The sequence below is a fragment of the Drosophila melanogaster genome, chromosome 2L, assembly GCF_000001215.4.
Source record: "Drosophila melanogaster chromosome 2L".
In the NCBI taxonomy this organism is placed as follows: Eukaryota; Metazoa; Arthropoda; class Insecta; order Diptera; family Drosophilidae; genus Drosophila; species Drosophila melanogaster.
The window spans coordinates 21,220,659-21,236,933 of NT_033779.5; the positions used below are offsets into that span (position 1 = coordinate 21,220,659).

Genomic DNA, 16,275 nt, shown 5'->3' on the forward strand with positions numbered 1-16,275 from the left:
GTAACGGAAAATGTAAAATTGTTATTAAAAATTGAAATGGACAATATATATACATGTATCCGCATATATTTGCATTGGAAAAATCATAAAATTACCTCATATTTCACACAATTACAGTGCATTTAGTGTGTATATGTCAGTTTCATTTCTTTTTATATAAACATTAAAATAGTTTTTTCCAATAAGTATCTACAATTATCTAAGTGTTGTGTCAAATTTTCTATCAAATCGGAACAAAACAGTGGACGTGTTAAGCTTCTTATAAGGTTCTTCTGTCTTAGCAAAATTGTATTTCCCATAATGTATTTCCCTACTTCAACTTGATCTACACTAAAACTTTATACCTTTTGTTCCTAATTTATATTATAACCTATATTGTTCGTCGATTTAATAAATTTTGCATAGCCTATTTAATAGTAAAACAATTTTTAGATTTGTAACATTTAATACACATTTCATAGTCTAGCGCTAACTTAAAAATAAAACTGTCTTAACGCGAATCTGAGTAAGTTATAAATGTATTCGTAGTTTGTAAAAATCGTTTTCATGCATACGCCAAGTATACTAGAAACTAGTTCCCCAGTGCATCGACTGCCAACTCGCTTCAATTACATGGGTGCAATCTGCAGTATTGTCGAAAAGTGACTGCGCGGCCACACTGAAACTCACAACAGAAAATAAAGCATTTTCGCTTGCTTTAAAATAGGATTTTATCCCGTACAAGAGCTGTCTCGCGGCAAGAAATATGCACCCTCGAAGTCTCGCAGTGCCGTGCGACCAGAGAACTTGATCCTTGGACAAATGACTCGTGTTTGCAGTGCCCGTTTTGAGGTTTTGCCAGAGTAGTATACAACACCCGAAAATTTTCGCTGGTTCTCGGGGACGCATGAAAAATGGCGGCGTCCTCAGCTGCGGCTGCGGCGCCCACCAATCCGATCCCGCTTCCGACGGACTCCATATCGGAGGAGTGCAAGGACGACGACGCCCTCACCTCCACGCTGCACACATGCGCCAATGATCCGGACTTTGCGGTCATTTGCGCCTTCCTGCAAAAATTCGGCAAGGACCTGGGTCTTAACCTGCCCAACTTCAAGCATCTGCAGGAGTGGTTGACAAACAACAACGATGGTGAGAGGGTGGGGTGGTGGTATCAAGAGAGCGGGGTGGAAGCAGTTTTTTGCCAAATTAATTTATGTCAGGTTCAATTATCGTGGGGCAAGTGGCGGTGGAAACTACGGATGTAGTGTTTTCGAATAGGTCTGCTCCAGAGATTTAACAATGCTCCGCTCTGGAGAGCGTGCTTGGCTCGTCAGAGAGAAAGAGATTGCTCAATGGCAGAGAGAGCACTGCGATTTGTTTTCATCTCAACACAAGCGCAATATACAAAACAAATCTGGGAGAGACGTAAATATTTCCCACATTTGCTCTGGTCTTCTTATTTGAGAGATAGTAAGAGAGCTACAATTGAACACTAAAAGTTGGTTTTTTTTTTTTAATGTACACCTGCATCTGGAAATATATTAAATATTTAGGGTCACGAGTGGGAGGGAACCTGAAAATATATTTGTTTAAAAAAGTTATAATCATGCTAAGTTTCTACGTTTTGTATGTATTTGCGTGAGCAACAGCAGACACAAAAAGTGTACACTACAACAAACGCGGTTGCATTTATTTCACTTGCCCTCATAATCCACCCACAATCCATTTATATTCCGCTGTCACTTTCTTCCTTTTCGCAGAACTTTTACTAATATTTAATTATAACGAATCTTTGTAGTTCCTGAGCTAAGGGACTTGCACATAAAGCTGCTCCGTAAGACCCGTAAGACGGTTCACGAAAAGAGTTGGGAGTCCGCCCTCAGCAAATTCTGCTTCGGCTACTCGGTGCAAGATGCCTGGGAAATCGAACGTTTCGGTTATAGGAATTCCAGCTTGAAGGTTAAGCTGCGAATATTTCGGGTGAGTAACGAATTTCGTACCACTTGATAAACCGTTCTAAAGGGCGTCTTTCCCGTACAGGAACTTCTCGAAAGTCAGTTTGAACGCAATGCCAAGTTTCGGGCCCACATCCTCACCTTGAATGCCGATACTTTACGCTCTGAGCCAATTGGAAGGGACCGGTTGGGACATGCCTACTGGCTGACTCAGGATGCCCACTGTAATCTGCGGATCTACCAGGAGCATCTAGACGAGGAAATTTGGCAGGTGGTTGCCACGAACAGGGACGAGTTTGTAAATCTCATTTCAAGGCTGCGCGGAAATGAGGTGGTACTTCCTTCGAAGGACATTGGTGAGGCCGATGAGGACACCAGCAGCAGCAACAGTTGTCATCCCAAACCACCGCCCCCCGAACAGAAAGAAGAAGAGGACGATGAGGAAGTTGGAGATGAGCCCGAAAAAACTGTACCCAATCTAAAGATTAAACTCCGCTCTCCCGAGCAAGAGGATCAAAAGTCTAAAAAGGTTAAGGTGTGTATGGATTTAACCAAGGAGCTTTGCATTTTTAGATAAGATTTCATTCTCGGTCTTTCAGCCACTGCTCATTAGCCAGGCCAAACTTTCGAGTAGCGCATCGCCGGCCCCAACCAAAAAACGTTCTATCGAAGACGTAGACAGCAGCCCCACAGCCTCCCAGGAGGAACAGCAGAAGAAGCACCGTCCCACACTGCTTGATACAAAGCGAATCAAAAAGCCAAGTCGCTACGAAAGCACTAAGGATGAAATCGAAGAAGAGTCCGGAGAAGAGGATGAGGAAGAAGAGGACGAGGAGGATTCTGAATTGGATGAGGGTGAGGAAGAGGAAGATGTCGATAGTGCGGCGGCGGATATCGAGGAAGATGACGATGAGGAAGATACTGGAGAGCCTATAGAGGATCCAACGATAGTGGTGCAGGGCCAAGGATCAGGACTTGACTGTGAAGCCATCCCTTATAATTTAATTGGCAACTTTGATTATGAGGATGACTTGGAGATCGGGGAAGCCATTGCAGATCCAATGCTCCATGTGATTGGTCAAGGGTGGGGGACCGACTGTCTCGTGGGGAATGGTAAAAACGAAGCTTCCGTGGAGGAAACGTCAACGCGCACATCGGAACCAAAAGCGACGTTCTTTTTTGGCGAGCCCGGATGTCTCAAGCTAAGTCCCATGAAGCAAACATCAAAACCAGAGGCAAAACGGGGCATTTTTGACAGCTTGAGCGAGGAGAAAACAAATGGTGAAAGCGAAAAGTGTATAGTGAACACACCGCCCCGAAATGGAAGCGAACTCACAAAAACTCTGGGAGATAGTGAAGAAACAGCATCTGCGAGTGCAGCTACATTAGAAGAGACTAACATATGCCAAGAAGCTAACGTAAATAAAATCTCAGATGATCAAATAAAAAAAAAGGAATCCGTACCAGTGGCTAAAAGGAATATACAGGATAGTACAATAAGCGTGATCGAAAAGAATGAGGAAATCTCTAAAGGTCGTACCGAAAGTGAGGCAATTGAAGAAGGAGTGAGGAATAGGACAGAAGTTTCAGTCTTACAAAATAATTCAAATGAAAGTGATAACTCCTCTATTCAGACTCAGGATCAGCATAAAGTTCCAGCTGATCTGAACAATACAAAGAAACCAGTAACAGAAAAATGCGTCCTGGAAAGCGGTACAGTTGAGGATAAACTGGTAATAAATCATCAGCAAATTTCGACAAATGCCTTGGACACTGCATGTGATGAGAAACTTTCGTGTGAAACAGAAAGCCCTGTACCTAACCAACATGATTCCAAAATGAAATCAGAACAGGAAACGGCAACGAGCGCTAAGGAATCAGTATCTGAATCTTCTCCAACGGATGGGGAAGATGAAACAGCAAAATCGAAATGTTTGATTGACCCTTATGCAGGAAAAACCAATGATAAAGGTATTATTATAAATAAAATTGATAAGGCAGAAGGGGTTATTAAAACCTTGCTTCAAGATGATCCACCTAAAGATATTTCAAAAAGCGAAACGAATACAACATGTCTTGAAATCAATATTTCGCCATCTGCAGAACATAGGATTTCGGAAAAAGTTCAAACCATAGAACCAAGTACATCCCAAAACTTACTTTTCGAAGACAATGGAAAATCCGGAGAGGTTGACGGTAAGTCAAGGACGAGTGGTGCTGTTGAAGAAATATCTAAGACATCTACGTTATTAAATCGCAAGCGGCGTCTTAATGACTCTCAGTCCGCTCTACGAAACTCCACCTCCGAAAGCGAAGTGCACGAAGAGGAACCGCAAGATGACGATCCTACCCTGGACGATCTAGATGTGGGCGGCAAGCGCATTAAAATGAGACCGAAGACCACTAACGCGGAGTCCAGGCGAAAGGTGGAGGCTCAAAAAACGCAGATAGAAGAAACTACTTCGTCCAGCGGAGAAGACGATGCGCGTATTCGCCGCAAGTGTATAGCTCCTCACACTAAAACCAAGCCCACTCTGGAGGAAATTATTGAAAGAAAGTTAAAGAAAAGTATAGAGATGGATTTGCCGGAAAAGACAACTGAAAAAGTAATGGAGATGCCAACGCAACTGATGCAGAAAACTAGAGAAGCTACACCGCCCATCATCTCCTTAAGTCCGCAAAAAAAAACACCGATAACCAAGCCCCTAAAGAAAAATCTCCTGACACAACTACGACAGGAGGAGAGTGAAGAAGAGACCATACCAAGAAAACGAACAAACAGTGAGACCCTCGTGCCTGCAATTCCAGCATCTAATGTACTTTGTCAACCGGACGAGCGTCATCGCAAGCGTCGTAGCAGTGAGGATGCAAATGAGGCGTTTTCGAAGGAATCCTCCCCTACTGAAGTGCCTCCGTCAGCCGTAAGCGAGAAGTTGAAGCGCAATAACGAGCAGGACATACAGGAGGAAGTCGAGGACCCACTTGCAATGTCTGTCAAGGATTCATTACGTTCAGCTAAAGACCAATCGCCTGTACCGGAGGGATCTGCCCGTCGTTCTGGTCGCAGAGGTGGACCTGCTGTCATTCACTCTGAGCTTCCTCAGCCAAAAAGGACTCGAGGTGGGGCCAGGGATAAAATGCAGCCAGAGGTCAATGCTGAGCTGAAGCAGGAATCCGAAGATGATGAGAAAATTTCAACCAAAATAAAATCTGAAGCTAAAGACGATCCAGCCCCAGAAAGCCCAGAAAATAGAAAGAAACCTGAGGAGAAACCCATCAAGGAAGAGCCCAACGAGGAGCCAAAGCCAAAGGTGGGTCGTGGACGTGGGCCGAGAAAGAAGCGTGAGGTGGATACTACCAATATCATTGAGACCAACGACTCGGAGACACCTGTGCGCCAATCTAGGCGCATTGCCCAGCAGAAGATCAAAGAGGAAGCTGAAAGGCGAAAGCAAGAGGAGGTTGCTCTACGTACCATGAAACAGGAGCTTAAGAAAAAGAAAAAAGCCGAGAAGGAAGCAGATCCTACTGTGCTAGAACCATCAGGAGAAGAATCAGAATCCGAGGCCAGCGAGGCGGAGGAGGAGGCACGTAATAAGAAGAAAAAAAAGTGTCCTGGCAAGGATGGCTGGTCTTCCGATTCAGAAGAACAGCCAGAAAGTGAGGAGGAGGAGGAGGAGCCACCGCACTATGAAACGGATCCTGGTTCGCCACTCTTCCGGTCCGATCACGAATTTTCACCAGAATCGGAGCTTGAAGATGAGTCTCAAGTGGTGCCAATGAAAAGGGCGCGCACCGTACGGAAGGAGAACGCCGATGACCTAGAGGAGGTAAATATTAAAAATGTTAATTAGAAAGCATACAAAATTGATTTTGTTAGCTTTCCCGTTCTGAATGTCTATTCAAAATAGAAGAAACTATTTCTTGAGTTATTCCTTGCATTGTTATTGTACCCGTTATAATCCAGAATGTGTTTTATATCTTAAGTGGTCACTAAAATCACTATGCAGTAACATTCATGCTGATTTATTTTACAGGAGGATGCGGAGGAAGCTTGTCAGAAATGCGGCAAGTCTGACCATCCGGAGTGGATTTTGCTCTGCGACACGCCTACCTGTAACAAAGGATACCACTGCTCCTGCCTTTCACCAGTGCTCTTCTACATTCCTGAGGGCGATTGGCACTGCCCTCCTTGTCAGCAGGAGCAGCTCATAGCTGCCCTGGAGAGACAGCTGGAGCAATACGACACATTGGTAGCTCAAAAGCAACAGGAGCGGATCTTGGCTGAAGAGCAAGCCGAGCGAGAGCGTCAGGAGCTAGAGGCGGCCACGCTGGCGGCGAAGGACGAAAACTTCAAGAGCGAAAAGGAAGAGGACGAAGACGATAGGGATGATATGGCAGTCGGCAAGGCTGAAAAGGTAAAGCGGCGTCGCGGAGATGGACGCATTAATAGGAGAGCTGCCAAGCGAGGCACCAGGCGCCGTCGTGGAAACGAATCTGACTCCAGCCACCGCAAATCCTTAGGCAGTGGCTCTAGATCCGGATCTGGATCTGACTCAAGTAGCGACAATAGCACTAGCTTTTCTGACTCGGATGATGAACCCATATACAAGTTGCGCAAGCGGCGGCAAATCAACGTGAGCTATCGGCTTAACGAGTATGACGACCTTATCAATTCTGCTTTAAAAAAGGAGATGGATGAGGTTGCCGGAGCAGGAAATCTGGGCCGCGGCAAAGACATATCCACCATTATTGAGGCGGATAAGGAAAAGGCACGACGTGATGATCTGCCTACGGAGGATGAAGTGGGGAATAAGGAAGACGGTGAGAAGGATAAACAAAAGTCAAAATCTAGCGGCAGTAGTCCGTCGTCGTCAGAAGACGAAGTACCTCTCAAACGTAGTAACAAGTTTAAACAACCTCCTGCCAAAAAGAAGGCTCGAAAACTGACCACCCTGGACGTTAGCAGCGAAGAAGATCATGGAAGCGATGAGGACTTTAAAACGTCCAGTTACTCGGATGAAGATACTTCACAGTCCGCATCCGGAGACTCAGACTCAAGCTTGGAGGCATACAGGCGACCCGGTCGAGGAAAAAAGCAAAGAAAGGCAGCCAGGAGAGCGGCACGTGAAAGGCGCAAGGATAGAAAGTTTGTGGTTGAAGAGAGTGACGAAAGCGAAGATGAAGATCAGAAGAGACGGACTACAAAGTCAAAAAAGAAGAAAGACGATTCTGACTATACAGAAACGGAAACGGAAGATGACGATGATAATGAGTTGTCCGATAACGTGGACAGCGCCGATTTGTGTGACGACACCACTTCTGAGAGCGAGGATGGTGCCTGGAATCCTTCTTCCAAAAAGAAAAAGACGGTGGCCGCAAAGAAGTCGAATTCGTCGGGTGGCATCGCCAGAAAATCACCTAAGCTAAAGAAGCTAGCCACCCAGGCTGAGAAAAAGGTCAAGCGCTTGGAGTACTCTGACGACGACATAAGCGAGAGCGATTTGGAAGAGGATGATGACGATGACGAGGAAGATGAAGAGGGTGTACCATTGTCGGGCAAAGGTTCAGGCAAACAACCTCGCTCCCAGCCTCTTAAGCCGACCGCATCTTCAACCCTAACAGGCAAGGGGAAAGGAAAAGGCAAGGCCAAAAAGAAAAAACAGGTGTCCTCTGAAGAAGAGGACGGCGCCGCTTCCGACGATCGCACTCGCACCCGTGGTCGCCGATACGCCTACATTGAGGACGGTAAGCAATGATTCAAATAGTCTCTAGCAATCATATTGACAAACATTTTTACACGATAGAAGTACAAGATATATAAAAACACTTGCCATTTGATTTAATTTTTCCTCTCTTTACGTAGACGACGACAGCTCTGACGGCGGCATTAAACCTGGCGTGCATCGGCCGGATACGCCACCTGAGGAGCGTCAAAAATTCATCCAGCGGCAGGAGGAGATAAAGCGTATGCTCGCAGAGAAAAATGCAGAGGGTGCGAAGATTGCTGCTACACCACGTCTCACGCCCCTTAAATCTGGTGTCACTGCATCGGAGAAGCGCACACCTGGCAAGGCAGCAAGCGGTGATTCGCTTTCCACGGTGCCCCTCTCGGTGATTCGACAGGCCAAGGTGCTGGACATCGATTACCTGCAACGCAAAGGAGAGACCATTGGAGATCTAGATGATGTGGACGAGTCGGAGCTAGACGACGCTGAGCTGCCCGACGACTTGCCCGAGGACATGGAGGACGCGATTGCTCGAATGGTGGAGGAGGAAGAACAGTTCAGCGCGGAAGTGGCAGCTCGTGAGCTACCTGGAGCAGAGGAGGTTCTGCGCACTACGCCTTCCAAGTCCAAGCAAACTAGCAGGGTGATGCCTGAGAGTCCAGCTCAAAACTCCGCGCCCAGTACATCTGGCTTGCAGGAACCACACCGAAAGCGCCTTCCCATGCCCACGATGCATCCGCCGCTTCTGCGCCACCAGTTCCCAATCTCTGCCGGCCCGTCACATTCTCCTGCATCTCTGGTTCCTCCTCATGCAGCTCAGGGTATGCATCCCATGCTCCAAAGACACCTTTCGCAGACTGTCCCCCCACCACAGGCTATGCATCTCCTGCAAAATGCCCTATCCGCTCCTCTTGGTCAGCCGCTCGGATGTGGTAATTACGGATCCGGCCCAAATTCTGCCCAACATCTGCCTCTGGTCATGTCTATGCCTTCGGCTGCGGCGGCGGCTGCCCATCTTATGCAATCGGCGGTCGCTTCTGCTACAGCGCGTCCAGTTGAGACAGCATCGGGTAACCCAGCTTCTGATCCGAAACCAAGGGGTAGACGAAAAAAGGTTACACCCCTTAGGGATCAGTTGCAGAAGCAACAAACGGCGGCCGCTGTTACGGCTGCCACTTCTTCAACTACACCGGGATCAGCCCCCTCGGAAAAGGTGAAGGCCCAACCGCTCTTTAAGCCGCACGAGGATGCTGCCCCTAGCGCTCCTGCTTCCCAAGCCTCTGTGATTACCCGGATGCCGTCGCTCCTTCCTCCGGCCCATGGACGAAATCATGGACCGCCCAGTGGTTTATATCCAAGCAGTGCGGATTTGGCCCGATTCTATGGCCAAGTAGCTAACCAGCAACCCATTCCCGCTGTCCCAGGCTCTCGTTCTCCTTCTTCGACGTCAGGACCTCCTAGACACCTTTTGCGACCGCAAATGCCACCTGGATTGCCTCCGCCTCACGCATCCCTACGACCCACCTACGGACCACCGCCGCCACTTCGCGGATCTGGCCCACCAACTTCTACGCCCAGTACTACGACCAATTCCAGGCCGGCTTACCTTCACGGAGCCGAGCATCACGGTGGACCCTCTGGGCCCCCAATGGGAGGAGTCTTTAGTTCCGGGCCGCCACCAGCGCGACATGCAACTCCCCACTTGAATCCCTACAGGTAAGCTACTTATGTACTCCACAGTTCCCACTAAGCACACGTGTTTCTTATAGAGCGCCGCCCATTTATGGCAATCCAAACTATTCCCCTCGTCTTGGTGGAGCTCCCGGAACTGGAAGTATGCGCCCTGGAGCTGTGGACTACGTTGCTGGACCACGTAAGCAAATCAAATTTTGTTTTTCTTTTAAAAAGTTCATTTAAAAGCATCTTAAGAAAATGGTATTAAATGTTTTTAAAGAGCACAGCCCCACGTGCTTCTCCAGTTCTTAAGAATTAACAGGATCTATGTATTTCCGAATGCCCATTACTTATAGACAAATAAACATATTTTCCAAAATGGTGTTTCTTAAATATTGTTCATAATAATCAACGAAGAAAAATCTAATTGAATAAACAAAACTAGCTAATACCAACGTAATCATCAGATGCTATTTAATTTGAAAATTATATTAAATATGATTTTACTAACAATACATTTTAAGATGATTTTAAGTAACCGTTTTATATTTTATTATTTAATAGGTTTATGTTGTATGTGTATTTGATGATTATTTAACTTTATATTTTACAGGTGGATATTCCCCATATGGCTATTATCCCCCGCCCCCGCCGCTGTCCACACCATCTGCCCACGCAGCGACAAGTTCTGTGATCGTAAGTGCTCCGCACACCCTGACGCCAACGAATCACTCGGTTCCCACTTTGACGCATGGAAAGACTCCTCCTCAACAAACTCCGACACAGTCTTCAGGTCCACCACCCGCTGCAGCCCCGCCACCCACAATAACCAGCGAAACCAGCAGCCACAAGCCACCACTGGCTTCTGTGATAACCAGCAAAAAGCTAACTACTCTAGAGGCGTATCCCATCAGGAAGTCCCCGATTGCAGTAGTGGCCGATGTATCGGGTCCGGCAGAACCTACTAGGTCACCGGCACCTATAGCCGAGGAAGACTCAGGATCAGCTCATGACACGAGAGCTCCGTCATCCGCAACAGGAACAGCAGTCGTGGGAGAGTTCAGTGGGTTGGTAAGCTACTTTAGCTCGCAACAGGATGATTATGACACATAACAAACGCCGGCGGGAGCATTATTTAAATTTGTATATATCGATCTGCTTGTAAAGTTAAAAAACAATTTTACTTTAGGGCTAGAAATCAATCTTGGCAATACTTTACCAATATAAGCTTTGTGTTTAAACTATAATAAAACATACACACACCAAACTGATCCGAATTCTTTAAAAAGATTTCCAAAGATTCTTTTAAATTCGGTTTTGGCGATCAGTTAATGTTTTATAGAAATTTTATGTTTGATTGCTTTGTAACGTCACTCCCATCGGCTTTCTATGTTGTATTTAACTTAGTTCCCTTTATGTGCTGTTACAGTTTAGCTAAATCAAGCATCAACTACTTTTAGTATTTTAATTTAGCTCTATATGATTTGAGCCCTAACGCAATAAAAGTAAGTTATTAATTATACATACCATTATAATTATACGAATATAAGATAAACTTATGATCATAAATATATATAGTCAATAAATATATAGATTGAGTTAATTACAAAATTATGTAAGTAAACCAGTTATGCAGTGCATACTTAAAAAGATTGACTTGCGTATCCATTATAACGTTAAGAAGATGGTACTAAATCAAAAAAGGGCGAAAACATAATGTTCACAATAAAACTATTTATTATTAGTGGAAAGTATTTGAAATTCGATGTTTTCTATTGCCTTATAATGAAATTAATTAAAAGAGGATAGATTTTTAACAGCGCCCAACAAAGGTTAGCATTGGTTACAATGGCGCTTTCCCATTTGATATGCCCAAAAAATGTAAAATAGCAAAGCTAGACTGCGTGAAAGTCCTTGTAGAATTAAGTGATCCTGGTGAGAGAGAGCGGTGAAGGTGTGGAAGTTAAAATTTGGGACAATTTGGACCTCATATCAATTTTAATAAGGGGAAACATTTGAATTTTGCATAAGGGAACAAGCGAAATTGGAATTTCAAAATATCATTATGACTACAAAGTATTAAATATGATATTCTAGTCTTCATACAATGGTTTTAACTCAAAAAGATTGACTTTTATACTAAAACGGCTACCACTTAAAACGACTATTCTTCCCAAGCCATTTATTTAAGTAGAACTGAAACTGTGCCACATTTTTCAGATTTCTCTCATATTCGCTAAATTTATTCGTTGAGTGGCTAGCGTTAACGACATCTCTTTGCGAAAATTTGCCAACGCAGTTATGGCCTACACCTCAGGTCATCTTTGTATAACCTGCCGTTGTTGAAACCGCTCGGTAAACGCTACGTAAGCCGGCAGATCGCGTCTCTAAAGGCTTTATGGTGCTAAATTTAAATACTCGTTTTTAAAAGGGACAGCGAAACCGCGGAACACTGGACCCGTTCGTCCATTTCAATTTTGCAGCGAGCTTATATTTTTTGTTTTGTAATTTTTTTATTAGCTAAAATCTCAACGGGAACTTTGCGTAACAACAAATATTCAACAACAATGGGCGACGGCACTTGTTAATTTAACAAGCTGTCACCACTCAAATGGCTGCGGAACTCTTTGGAATCCACCTGATGTCCATTTAGAAGCGGAAACGCTTGGCAGGCACATTGTACTGGTAGCCCGACTCCACGGGAGCTGGGGCAGAGTAAACTGGAGCTGGAGCAGGAGCAGAGTAAACTGGAGCGGGAGCAGGAGCCGAGTAAACTGGAGCTGGAGCTGGAGCAGGAGCAGAGTAAACTGGAGCGGGCGCAGGAGCGGGAAGGTCCTGGACGGGAGGTAAATACTCGGGAGCTGGCGCAGGAGCAGAGTAAACTGGAGCTGGGGCAGGAGCAGAGTATACCGGAGCTGGCGCAGGAGCAGAATACACTGGGGCGGGAGCAGGGATGTCTTGAACAGGAGGCAGATACTCCGAAACGGGTGCTGGTGCGGGAGCAGAGTAGACTGGAGCTGGGGCTGGAGCGGAGTAAACAGGAGCAGGTGCAGGAGCGGAGTAAACGGGAGCTGGAGCCGGAGCTGGAATGTCCTGGACGGGAGGCAAGTACTCAGGAGCTGGCGCAGGAGCAGAGTAAACTGGAGCTGGGGCAGGAGCAGAGTAAACTGGAGCTGGAGCAGGAGCAGAATAAACAGGAGCTGGAGCTGGGATGTCTTGAACAGGAGGCAGGTACTCCGAAACAGGTGCTGGTGCCGGAGCGGAGTAGACTGGGGCTGGGGCTGGAGCGGAGTAAACAGGAGCAGGCGCAGGAGCAGAGTACACAGGAGCTGGAGCCGGCGCAGATATCACCTCCTGAACGGGTGGCAGATAAGCTGGAGCTGGAGCCGAGGGGATGTTGAAGGTCGGCGTGGGCTTGTTGTAGCTATAACCACTGCCCAGGTTAAGGTGGGAAACATCGGCGGAGGCCAAGGCGATGGCGCACACAGCGAAGACGAAGAGTTTCTAAAATAAGCGGAAATTTAAGGGTCAAGTGAGCGATCGGGATCCCCGACATCTTGACGGTTGGCCAAGGCGAGCGGTTGAGCAAGGCCAACGGCTTTCTTGATCGAAGTTGTGACCAGTGGACAGTTTACTCACCATTGTTATTGATTTGTTGGTCGGGCTTTTAAAGTTCGTTGGATTTGCTTTGGCAAGCTCTTGTCGCAAGACGCTCAAGCTGAATGATGTCGAACTGCAGATGGGCCCGCACTTTTATACCAAAAGCCATGCTTAACTTGGTCTGGCCCATTATTATTGCTGGATATCCGTCTTCGCGTCTTCGGTGTGGGCCTGGCGCTTCTTCTAGTCGAAGAAAAGGTAGACAGTTAAGAAGAGAGCGGAGCAGTGATCATTAACCCAGAGGCGGCTGTTGGGCGATCAAAACGAAACAAAGATATATTTATTTTATTTTTCCCTTTGATCTTACGTATTAACATTAAGAAACGTTAATTTTCAAGTTTTGAATATGGTTTAGGGAGAATTAAAAAAAAAAAAACTATAATATTCGCCTTGTTTAATACATGATTAAGTCGTTAATTAATTAAACTACATTAAATTCTACTTAAAGGTTATTTGCTTAGGGTATTTTAGTTTCTTAAAGCAAAAGTTGAGATCTGTTATTTTTTTTTAAATTATTTGGACCAAGCATTCATATGGGAGCACACTTTTTATAATTAACTGACAGCTCTAACAAAGAAACCACACCCAGATGCATAGAAAAACAAGGGGAGTTTTCGATATATTGGAAAACTGTTCATGCTAATACAGTAAAATGTATTATCACAAGAAACCCAACCCGAGCAGACCAACTGCCCGGGCAGTCTTCGATGCAATTTTTTAGTGCCCAGCGCGGGGTTAAGACCGTGACAGTTCGCCGGCAGCCGCTCGTTGATATCGGGGGATTTGGACGGGTTTGGCAATGTCAATAGGGCAGCTTGGCCGCGAGACTCCGCCGACGAGCGGCCACGGGACACGCCAACACTCATTTGCATGCGAGGCAGCTGGCCACGAAGCGATTAAAGGGCCTCTGCCGGCTAATGTCAAAGGTCAACTGATATGCGTTCGCCGGTGCAGTTAGCGGAAATCAGTTTGTTTAACTATTAGCCGGTGCTAATGACCAAACTACATGCTCGACCAAGCGCTCAAGGATTACCAGCTTGGCGTTAGCCTCAGAAAACTTGTAAATACGGACACACACCTATATACGTATATACACACATATGTGGGGTTATTATTTTGAATATTAAATGGGACTTACCCCACTTATGGGTCGAGTGGAAACCACCCAAGCTGAAGCTGAATCTGATTGGGCATTATAAGGGCATTTTTGCCCAATCGTGAGACAACATTTTTCGGGACTGTGACACCTCACTGTTTTGTAAACAGCCTCTAAAGCGTTTAATAGCTATTGTCCCCTATAGTTACGAAAATATGATTCCTACATTTTGATTGATAACTGGGCTCAGAAAAGTACCCATATACTTAAACGTAACTAACTTTTAGAAATACGTACACAAAGACAACGTTCCAAAAATATTTAAACATTTTGAAACATTTTTCGCTTGCGATCGACCCTCACCCGGCGCTCTGCTTATTGATATATTACTAATCGCAGACTCGCATATGGTTTAATTTCCAATGCAAAAATGCTGCATTTGAAAGCATCTGTCACTTAAGCGAAACCTATTCATGAGGCATCGCGAATTTGCTTAGCCTACTTTAAACCACCAGTGTCATATTTTTTTGTTACAGAAAAAGAAGGAGCCGCAAATGGTAAATAAAACAGGCGTAATCCGTTTTAATAATTCCAATTTTAAAAAATTCACACAGCAACCACGATTCGAAATGAGAAACGTGGCTTGGCTTGTCTTGCACAAAAATGTATTTTCGTCGATATTTTCTGCCCGCGGTCTCACTTAATTAACCAATTAGCTAACCACATCCAAAGACATTTAAATGGAGAATACCCATATTATGCACGGCAAACATATGCCAATGTGGATCGTAGTCGATCCGAGTCAAGAATGTTTTCTTCATCTAAAAATGCGTGAAAATACAATATAACATATGGATTGAAGACTTAGCATTAGCATATATGCGCAATTTATCAATTTAAATATTACGCAATAAATAATGTAAATGCAGTGGCCGACCAAAGCTCAATATCTCTGACACTAATAAGTTGTATCTACCGAAAACTAAAGCTAAGCTTAAATGAGAGCTTTGGGGTCGTCTATTAATGTCTTTATAGGCGGCTATACACGACCAATTCCATTGTATGTCACTTGAACTTGCTTCAATATCTGATTGCCTCTGATTTCGCAACCACTCCGTAGTATACATATGTATGTACATTTATCTAGAATTCAGTAATAAAGGAGTGTTTCACAGTTTAGACTACAGACAAGTCAGTGCTATTGGGATGGACAACACCATTTAGATCAGAGCTTGTCCACCAGATACCCATCACACATACCCATTCATAGCAGTGTCAGCTTGATGGACATGGTTAGTGAAACACGAGTACTAATATGTTCTAAGGAACTCATTGCAAATCCAGTAATATTTATTAGGATGGAATTTATAAAATAACATTACAAACTAATTTAAGTTGTTTCGTTCAAAATATACACACATGTCTGACGATATATAAGAAATCGTTTATTATACCTGTTACAATTCATCCGATAAAATGTCTAACAGATATAAAATATATTCTTATTAAGCCGAGTCGATGCTCAACCTTTCTAGCTTTTATAGTTCCTGATATCTCGACGTTCATATGGACAGACGGACATGACCAGTTCGACTCCGCTATTTATCCTGATCAAGAATATATACTTAATATGGCCGGAAACGCTTCCTTCTGCCTATTACATACTTTTCAACGAATCTAGTAAACCCTATTACTCTACGAGTAACGGGTATAAAAACAATTAGCTTATGTATTAATAAGCGTGTTTCGTTTAGGATAAAACGATACGATATTACCAAACGTGGTGATTTAAATTTCCCGTGTGGAAAATCTAATCTGAGACAAAATATTCCAATTCTCTTATTTATGTGTGTTTATATTGTTTAATTTGTATTATGAGTAACAATATTTACATAATTAATACAACTGTTATTTAATTATAGAACAAATTGAAAACACTTCTTGAAGAATGTGGGTAATTAGTTATTTCCTAGAGGTCATCTAAAACTGTTATTATAAATTATCGACTACTTTGAAACAATTTGAACTAAGTATTATCATAGACTTAAACCACTAACAAAAGTTGATCGCTTTTATCAGTCTGGAATTAAATTATTTTACAAGTGGGCTCCATAATAGCAATCTACTATCGATAAAGTGCGAACGAATTCGAACTATTCTTTCCCGGTTAACGAATACAAAA

The 16,275-nt window shown here is 44.4% G+C and overlaps 2 protein-coding genes and 1 non-coding gene across 5 annotated transcripts, besides 1 other annotated feature; 2 read left to right on the forward strand and 1 right to left on the reverse strand.

Annotated features, from left to right (window-relative positions):
* The first annotated feature begins 653 nt into the window (after positions 1-653).
* CG8677 (uncharacterized protein) lies at positions 654-11,401 on the forward strand. 2 transcript variants are annotated; one of them, NM_001299194.1, is made up of 8 exons: positions 654-1,128; positions 1,778-1,959; positions 2,020-2,469; positions 2,534-5,764; positions 5,972-7,682; positions 7,801-9,379; positions 9,433-9,536; positions 9,951-11,401. In NM_001299194.1, the coding sequence occupies exons 1-8, from the start codon at positions 894-896 to the stop codon at positions 10,448-10,450; spliced, it is 7,992 nt and encodes a 2,663-aa protein (NP_001286123.1). In that variant the 5' UTR covers positions 654-893; the 3' UTR covers positions 10,451-11,401. The 2 variants fall into 2 exon arrangements, with proteins under 2 accessions (NP_001286123.1, NP_610101.3); NM_136257.4 differs by having other exon boundaries at positions 9,951-11,034.
* Positions 11,402-11,836: 435 nt separating this feature from the next.
* On the reverse strand, positions 11,837-16,075 carry CG31626 (uncharacterized protein). Of its 2 annotated transcripts, NM_165362.2 has the most exons (3): positions 15,986-16,075; positions 12,977-13,244; positions 11,837-12,841 (listed from the first exon to the last, which is right to left on the reverse strand). In NM_165362.2, exons 2-3 carry the CDS (start codon positions 12,977-12,979, stop codon positions 11,987-11,989), a joined length of 858 nt encoding a protein of 285 aa, NP_724320.1. In that variant the 5' UTR covers positions 12,980-13,244; positions 15,986-16,075; the 3' UTR covers positions 11,837-11,986. The 2 variants fall into 2 exon arrangements, with proteins under 2 accessions (NP_724320.1, NP_724321.1); NM_165363.2 differs by lacking the exon at positions 15,986-16,075 and having other exon boundaries at positions 12,977-13,068.
* Positions 12,087-13,377, forward strand: asRNA:CR45713 (antisense RNA:CR45713). The gene has a single exon (NR_124411.1).
* Positions 15,615-15,777: a mobile genetic element.
* Positions 16,076-16,275: the final 200 nt, after the last annotated feature.

Bases quoted from the DNA above. Each gene is read 5' to 3' on its own strand.
- CG8677 (NM_001299194.1), top strand. From the start codon at position 894: ATGGCGGCGTCCTCAGCTGCGGCTGCGGCGCCCACCAATCCGATCCCG. The intron at 9,380-9,432 runs GTAAGCTACTTA...TGTTTCTTATAG, and splicing joins CCCCACTTGAATCCCTACAG to AGCGCCGCCCATTTATGGCA. The intron at 9,537-9,950 runs GTAAGCAAATCA...TATATTTTACAG, and splicing joins GGACTACGTTGCTGGACCAC to GTGGATATTCCCCATATGGC.